The 8,741-nt window shown below is 47.1% G+C and overlaps 1 protein-coding gene across 1 annotated transcript in view; it reads left to right on the top strand.

Annotated features, from left to right (window-relative positions):
- Positions 1 to 678: 678 nt before the first annotated feature.
- GLP2R (glucagon like peptide 2 receptor) overlaps positions 679 to 8,741 on the top strand; it is a 66,141-nt gene continuing 58,078 nt past the window's right edge. Inside the window, exons 1-2 of the mRNA XM_022595845.2 lie at positions 679 to 954; positions 7,016 to 7,103. Coding sequence (XP_022451553.1) covers positions 766 to 954; positions 7,016 to 7,103 — 277 coding nt within the window. The 5' untranslated portion in view covers positions 679 to 765. The remainder of the gene's footprint in view (positions 955 to 7,015; positions 7,104 to 8,741) is intronic.

The raw sequence follows: 8,741 nt of genomic DNA, 5'->3' as shown, positions 1-8,741 counted from the left end.
AGTTGGCAGTAGTGGATCATGGGTTCTGACAAAGGATCTGCCAGGTGGACTGCACAACCTTTGCTCACAACCAGTCGGGGCAATCCAGAGGCGTGCACATTTTTGAATTTTTAGGATGTTCTTTGGCTGTCGTGTAGCAGGAACTCGAGGTGCTGAGTGAGGTTTTGCTTCAGGCCCTGGGTCAGGAGCTGCTATCTCCTGGGCTGGGCGGCTGTCTTTCTGGAAGTCTTGGCATAAACAGGGCCCAGAGGAGACTCTGCCTTTGTGGCTGGGCTCAGCCCAACCTGGACAAACTTAAAGCCGTAGCAAGAATTGTCCCCCTCACAAAGCTGCCCACCTCAGAACTGGCTAGGGGCCCATCCTCTCTGCCACTGGTCCTCAGCAGCTGGAACCCAAGCCAGTCCCACCCTGGTCCTGTGCACAGAGCGGGGCTTCGGGGGGTGGAACCCACTGACCACTTTGCCTTTTCTCCTGGGCGGCCTCTGTCCAGGAAGTCCCAGGAGCACAGCTGACTTGGGGGAGGTCTGGGAAAAATCTCCTTGCCTTTTGGGGGGGCCGGGGCGGGGGATGAGTCGTCACAGATGAGAAACTTTGGAGATTTGGTAGATGGCTCTAGACTGGGGCAGACGCTCTTGGGGCGGCGTCCAGAGGGTTTGTGCAAACATTTTCTCGCTGTAGGAAGAGGAATGCAAGAGGAGGCCGCCTGTGGTACATCTTGGACCGTTCAAGCAATGTGCCAGCACTTGTGACCGCACAGCGAGGAAGATGAGACCGGAACCGAGGGGGGCAGGGCCCAGGAGTAGGAGAGTGGGACCCCTGCCCGGAGCCCACACGCTGTCCGCGGGCATCCCTGCCACCCGGGGGGCCAGGCCTCCCCCCTCCCCTGGGAAGCGGGCTCTCTGGACCCCTGTGAGGCCCTTCCTGGCCCTGCTGCTTCTGGTTTCCATCAAGCAAGTAAGAGCCGTTTGTATTATTATTGTTACTGTTATTATTATCAGTTGTATGTATTTTCTGACTGTAGAAGCACTTCAGGCCTCTTGTAGGCAATTTGGAAAATGTAAAACAGTATTGAGACAATAACGATCCACCGTAATCCAAGCATTCAGAGGTAATCACTGTTCACATTTTGGCATATGTTCCTCAAATCCTTCTTCTGTGCATTTTTTTTTTTACACAGATGGAATTAGGATGCAGAAAACATTTTGTATCCTGGTCTCCCCTTTACATCATATTATAAGCATTTTCCCATGTCAGCGTGAACTCTGCAAAGAGCATTTAGAATTCCTGCATGTTTCCTCCTGTCCACTTTCATCGTTCTTTCAGGTTTGAGTTATTTAAATTGAATGGGTGGATTTTTTTTTCCCTTCCTTCCTTCCTTCCTTCATTTCTTCCTTCCTTCCTTCCTATTATAAAAAGACAGAATGCTCATTTTTTTACAAAAAGAAACTTGCCAAATCCAGAAAAGCATAAATACAAACTACACACCACTGTAATCCCACCACCCAGAGATCACCCTCATTCACGTGTTTTGACTTATCCTTAAGACATTTTTCTACCGTTTATTTACATATAGCTTTTTTAAAAACAAACATAGACCCATCCTATAAATATTTTCTTGCAATATGCTTTTTTTCTTAACAAAATACACTAATATCACAAACTAACACTTTCATGAAACAGTTACTATGCCCCAGGTCTGGTGCCAGGTCCGGGGCCCTTATTATCTCATTTCATGCACTCAGCAACCCTGGGGAGGGAGGTTCTCCTGTTAACCCCATTTTACAGATGAGAAAACTGAGTCTCAAGGAGGTTGAACTTTCTTCCTACGTCAGAAAATGTAGCTCCATGGCATGATGTTTAAGGTCTTCAGGGCTGTATCATAATGTATGTAAGTATCTTCTTTAGTTGGGCGTTCTTGGTAGTTTGTTTTATTCTTATCCAAGGAGACGAGACCTTTGCCCCTTCCCTTTTCAAGGTTCCTTTTTTATAACGGGCCATGATGTGAAGGAAATTCTGTTCCACTCACCTGAGTAAGCAAGTGTCTTGAGAAATGCTTCTCTTCTTCCTTTGGTCCATGGGCAGAGTTAGGCTCTGTTTGCAACCTCGGGATTCTGAACGCCTACTGCTCCCATGGAGGGAGGGCTGGGTGCCGGCTCTCATAAGTGCTCACCTTATCAGACTTTCTTTGGTGCTGGTCCAGAACCAGACAGTCCAGAACCTACCAAATTCTCTGTATCCAAGTCCTCCCAGAGGCTGGCTTCAAACCCTTACAAATGGTAGATGTGAGCGCAGACCATGGTTTCATGGGATTCTTGCCATGGTGGCTGCCTCTCGTGAGTGACCAGAACATTCCTGAGGGGACGTGGACTGGCCTGCCGCCTGCCCCGAGACTTACTTAGTGGCAGGGCCGTTGTTGGGAGAGTTGATACAGGTCTCTCACCCTTGCTTCAATTCTCCAGCTCATATTTAAACGGAGTATATTCAGCTAATTGCCTGGTTTTGTTCACCTCCTGTCCACAACCATGTGTCAACTGTCTATTAGGTGCCAAGCTCTCCTGCAGCACTTGGCATTTTATCCTAAATCATCTTGCCCAAACTCCCACAATGAGCCTTTGAACCCTTTTCACAGATGGGGAAATTAAGATTCACAGGAGTTACACAATCACCTGCAATGGTATAGCTTGTGAGCAGTAGAGCTGTCGCACCTACCCCCATCTATTTGCAGTCCTGTGTTCTTTCATCCCCAGCATTCCTTGGAAGCTGTTGACATACGAATATTTCTATGTGACAACAGCAGAATCTGCACTGCCTCAGGCCGGCTTATGACACTGACCAAGCCACACCTTGGTATTTTCATAATTGATAACGTGCCTGTGAGCAGTGTCCCCTCCCCGCCTCTGCCACCCCGTCTGTTTTCAGAACCTCTTACCCTCTGTCTGCCCTGTGGTGTGTATGTATAATCCTGAAGACCCTCCTCTTGGTTACCCATCTCAAAACCCATCTTCTTTCTCCAGATGTTTATGTTACAAGGCTTTGCATAGATCGCCACGATGAGTTTTGCTCATCGACGCTGGCCCTGCATGGATATAAATGACCACAATGTGCTTTTGCCTGGAAGTCTTCATAAAATTCACTTAATGAGAAATTCTCAGGTATCGTTTAGTTTCTAAATTCGAGCTGGGAAACGGTGCTATCTTCTCACTTCTCCTACCCCTCCCCACAACTCAGTTAATTAGCAGTTGCTTTGGCATCAAAAAATATAAACTCTCTAAGGCTCTTTAAGAAGTGAATGTGTGGCTCTTTCATACTTTGCTGACGAGAGTGTAAAAAGGTGAATATTTTTAAATAAAAATTATTTTTTTGGCTAGGATAGATAGTTTGGCAGTACATTGTCAAAACCTTTTAAGAATGTATAGTCTATGACCCAGAAATTCCAATTCAAAGAATTTTTCCTAAGAAAACAAAGATGTGCTCAAATTTTTAGCTGAGAATATTTTCATTACAGCATCGTTTATATTACCAAACATCTAAAACAATGTAGATGTTCAATGCTAGAGGATTTAAAAAATAAATGATATCACATTCATCCATAGAAAATTATGGAGCTCTTAAAATGGTGTTTTAGAAGTGTAGTTCTTGAAATGGAAATATAGTCATAATATATCTTCAAGTGGGAAAAAAGGCTACAAAACAGTATGATTTCCTTTTGGGTTAAAATGAAAAAAGAAAGAAGAAAGAAAAAGGACGTATGTGAGTGCAGAGAGAAGAGTCTGGAAGGAGATGGTTATTTCTGACGAAAAAGATTAAGATTCCATCTTCTCCCCTTTTTGCTTGTCTGTTCATTTTTATTTTATTTACAGTGAAGTCTGTTCCTTCAGTAACAAAGAATAGTAGAAGTTTTATTTAAAGCAAGTCGGCAGCGGCTTTTCCCTCCTTTTCCTTACTCCCTTCTCAGCCAAGTGTGTTGTGATGCTGGTTGCCCATGCAAGGAAAAGAGGAATCAGCTGTCAAGCTGAACTTTTCCAATTAGAAAACATCCACTCATCATTACTTTATTTGGATTTGGCTGTGATTGAACTTGGATTTGCCTCCTGTGTTCTTGGTGTCGTTGGGACAAATACCTGGGAAGACAGTCTGAGTCTGTCCAGCTCTTCTAGACTGACCAGATTCAGTGCTTCTTAGGTTTTATTTTTTTTTTCTTCTGACCATGGCTGTTAGTCATGGCAAAGAGCAGGGGGATGGGAGAATGTTACTCCAGGGACAGCTCACGTATACGATGGATTTCATCGTCTCTCCCTCCGCCGGGCCCTGGTGGATATAAACAGCACTTTATCCAAGAGAGGGTCTTTCTCTGGTGCCGTGGAGGGGCGTGGAAGCTGATCATTTCGTTGTCAACACCTCTGCTGAATTTGTAAAAACAATATAGTCAGTTATGGTCCCATTAGGATGTGTGTTTCTTTAAACAATGTGGTCTTTTGTTCCATTGTGCCCCTTGGGCCATAACTGAGAGAGAGATTATTACTGGAGATTTAAAACTCACTGGAAACTGAAACCAAGGGGTAAATGCCAATCATTTCATCATCGCTGCCATTCTGATGACTACTTATTGGCTAATCCCATGGTTCCCAGATTGTGTGCTAAGGTGCCCCAGGGCACCGCTGTGAACCCGCAGGGGTGCTGTTAGATATTTTAACTTTTTGAGGGAAGCAGTGCTTCGTTATCATTATCCATTCCTTTGGATGACGTTGTATCTTTGCAAAGCTGGGCTTCTTTGCAGTCGCTGTGATAAAAAGAAAGCACTGCGCAAAAATCAGCGTGGGACAGGAGCACAGGTGGTCATGGCCAATCTGATTCTCAGGTCTGAGACGTTTTACAACCCCCAGCAGGCACTAAGTTTGTTCGGGCCTACCTACTTAATCAGTGGAACTTTAGATATTTCTTTTGGCCTGGGGATGCTGTGGAAAAATTATTGAGACACGAAAGGCACCGAGAGCTGAGAAAGTTTGGGCACCTCTTGTCCAATGATGGCCATACTAGCTCTTTTAAAGAAAGTTGGCTGTGTGATCCTCTGGAAAAATTGCAAAGCAACTACTCACAGACCCTAATGTGAGTGCCATGGGATTGGGCAGGGGGGCATGGTGGGCAGAGGAGGGAGGGGGTAGATTGGACTAATTACTCAGGAGGTGAAAACTAGCTACCTGTGGGGCTCATAGATGGTTTTTGTTTGTTTGTTTCGTTGTGTGTGTGTGTGTGTGTGTGTGTGTGTGTGTCTGAATGCCTTTTGGTGGACTGTCTCCCCAATTTACAATAGCCCCACCATCACCTGTCCCACCTCATTCTTTCAGGTTACCTACCTGGCCCAGAAAAGCAATGAGTTTGTTACCCCTTGTGAGAGGAGACAAAGCCACAAAGCTCACTGATTTGCTGGGTGATCTTAGCACAGATCACATGTTTAACCCCTGCCGGATTCATCCCAGCCCCCTCCTCGCCCCATCTCTGAGCCTCTGTTTCTTTAGCTGGAAAATATGGGAGAAAGAGGACAGTAGCCCCTGTGCTAAGGGTTGGTGTTCAGAGATGAAGGGCTAGCTCGGCCCTCCAAGAACATACGCGTAGTGAGCGAGATGAACGTGTGACCTGCCGATGACAGTACAAAGTGATGGGTTGTGTGTGGGCTCCCGGGGCACCGCAGAGGGTTACTAGCTCCAGGCTTCAGTGAGAGACGTGGCCCAATGGGACCAGCGGCCATGAGCTTGAGTTGAGCATTGACACGTGAACTGGGAGTGAGCCAGGGGAAGCGAGTGTGGAAGGGAGGTGCCGACGGGAAGTGCAAAGATCCCAAGTCATGGGAGAGCAGGATGGGGGTTGAGAGACTTGGGATGGGTGTGGCTGAGAAGTTCATTCTTGAGTCAAGGGGTCCTGAGGGGAAGACTAGGCAGGGGACCCCCCGTTCTCAGGTCAGCCTTGGGGACCTGTCTCCCTGGAACAGCATGGAGCGGGGATGTGGCACCAGTGAGGAGGTGAAGGGAATGGGAGGCCGGCTTGGACAGGAGAGAAACGCAGGAGGACAGACTCGGGTGCATAGGTGGATATGGGGGTGGGGGAGAGGGGAGAAGTGGGGGACGACTCCTGGCTTCTGGTTTGTGGCTGAGAGGACGATGGTGCCAGAACTGAGCCACTAGGGGAGGGGTCTGTTTGGAAGCAGAGGAAGACAGGGTAGGACTGTCACTCGACTTAGGCCAGCTGCTTATATAATCGCCTTATCTTTAGCAGACGCTAAGTCCTTTAGGGCAGAGACTGTGTCTTGCCCATCTTTGTACCCCCTTAATTCCTTCCTAATGGAAAGCCTGGCACACAGTAAGTTCTCAATTAAAATGAGTAAGTTGAAGAAGGGAAAGCCCCTTTAAAACCAAAACAAATGGTTCAGCTACACAATTAGTAGTTGTTAGACAACCCAATTATCTGGAAAGCCCCCCAAAATGTATGCTGTATATCCAAGGTTCTATGGTATGTTGGAAAGAAAAAAGATCCTGAAGCCTTGGTACGGTAGCAGAGCATCTGCGACCCAATGTCTTCAACTCTGGACCCACAGCCACCCGGGCGGGACAGCACAGGCCCTGCAATTGTTCTGGCCCTTCTCTGAACACCGTTGAGCCCTCTTAGCATGTGCTCCTCTCTTTGAGATGCACAGAGTCTTAGAAGCATGCAGCTATTCTTCTGGTTGGTTGTGAAACGTCAGGATGGGTACATTGCATCCTCTTGAAATGTCAAGCTCATTGAAGATTTTGAAAAAATTCTTTTATGTTTGTTTCAAACCCAATATGATTAGATTATGGAGTGCATGTGAAATGTGTATGTATCTTGAAGGTAGGACGTAAGTTACCAAAGAAATTGTTTCGAGGTGCAGGCCATTATGGACTCATCGGTGGGAAGGTTTGGGAATCGTGGTGTGAGATGATAACAAGGCCACCTCTGTGCTTGCTGCTAACTGGGGGTCTCCATGGTTTTCTCTGCTCAGGTTACGGGATCTCTCCTTGAGGAGACAACTCGGAAGTGGGCTCAGTACAAAGAGAAGTGTCTGAGAGACTTACTCAAGGAAACTTCTGGTAAGTACATGTATCAGTTATCTATGGCTGTATAACAAATAGCCCCAAAGCTTAGTGGCTTAAAACAGTAATAAAAATGATTTGTTATCTCTCACAGTTTCTGTGGGTCAGGAATTCAGACAGAGCACAGTGAAGATGGCTTGTGTCTGCTCTACAATGTCTGGAGTTTAGCTGGAAGACTCAAAGGCCAGGGGTTGGATTCATTTGAAGCCTGGTTCACGCCCATGTGTGCTGGTTGATGCTGGGAATCAAGCTGGGGCTGTTGGCCGGAACACTTCCATGTGGTCTCTCCATATGGCCTGGGCTTCCTCACAGCATGGTGGCTGGGTTGCAAGGACAAGCATGACCAGAGGCCACGTTGCCTTTTTTGACCTTGCCTTGGAAGTCACTTCTGCCATGTTCAGTTGGGTCAGACAGTTAGAAAGGCTACCTGCCTCCATTGTAAAAGAGCATGCGAGATGGGATATGTGCGTGTGGCCATCTTTGATAAAAGCCATCTGTCACAGCACACTGACCACCTAATCACATGACATGAGCCGCTGTTGTAGATTAACCCAGGAATCTACTGTGTGTTGAGGGGGGTGTCCTTTGGTCTCCCGTGCTGTTAACACTTCTCTTATCCTGGTCTACACTAGGTTTAGAGCATTCTAGCTAATATGTTAATAGTTTGGTCAGCCCACAACCTCTCCTGCCTACATGCGGACTCTTTGGGTACATCCAAATTCTCTCTTTTTTTTTTTTTTTTAAAGAAAAGAAAGGAATAAGGAGCCTTGGCCAACTGCCTCTGAGACTGGGGACTGTGGGTGAAAGCTGCCTCCTCCTTGTTCTCCTGGCTTCTTTCAGAGCATTTCATTCAGGGACCCGGAGGTTGACAGGACACTATAAACTCTCTCTGCCTTTTCCTGACCTGAAGGCAGTCCCAGCCTCCAAGCTATGCTGTCCTCCCTCTAAACAGTCCTTCAGCCAGGTGGGCGGCCACCAAGGCTCGATTCATTGCAGGAACCACTCCCACCTAGAGGAATATTGCTTTCTGAGGTCAAAGTAAGGCAGGTCCTCCTGATCAGGTGCCACGCTTTGGGCAGCTCAGCCAGGTGAGCGCCCACACACTGGGTGCTGACACTTGGCAACCAGGTCCATAGGGTGCCCCGAGCCAGCCCAGAACCCAGCAGATCTGCGTTTGCAGGGTCCCGATACCAGCAACCTGGCTCTTCACCCTGAGTGACCCCTGAGTTCTAGCTTAATAGGAGGCCAATGGTAGGAAATGATGCTTGGTAACCAGGAGTGAGGAGCTTGCAATACGGATGTTTGGGGTCCAGCCTGAAACCCCTCATTTGACTCTGGGGGCCCATAAGGGTGGGGCTAATGTTTGTAGTATCTCATTGCCAAGTGCCAGGATGTAAATCATACCCTGAGCTTGAGGTGCCCAAATATTTCATAATGATCATTGGATTAATCTTCAAACAGAGAAATCTGACCAGGTAGTGCTTGCATCAGGTACACATGACCGAGAACCTGGATCCTGCAAACCCCCTTATATCCACTGGTCATTTTGCACATTTCATATTAAGGGTGTTCCGGGATCTAACTGGTGAAGGTTTGACAATTATTTAGTTAATTATGGGACAGAAGATGCTGGCT

This window comes from Delphinapterus leucas, chromosome 19 (assembly GCF_059928025.1).
Source record: "Delphinapterus leucas isolate spDelLeu-1000000601 "Yukka" chromosome 19, BTC_Dleu_Yukka2, whole genome shotgun sequence".
NCBI classification, from domain to species: Eukaryota; Metazoa; Chordata; class Mammalia; order Artiodactyla; family Monodontidae; genus Delphinapterus; species Delphinapterus leucas.
Note: the sequence above shows the minus strand (reverse complement) of the source record. Positions and strands in the feature narration are given on the sequence as shown.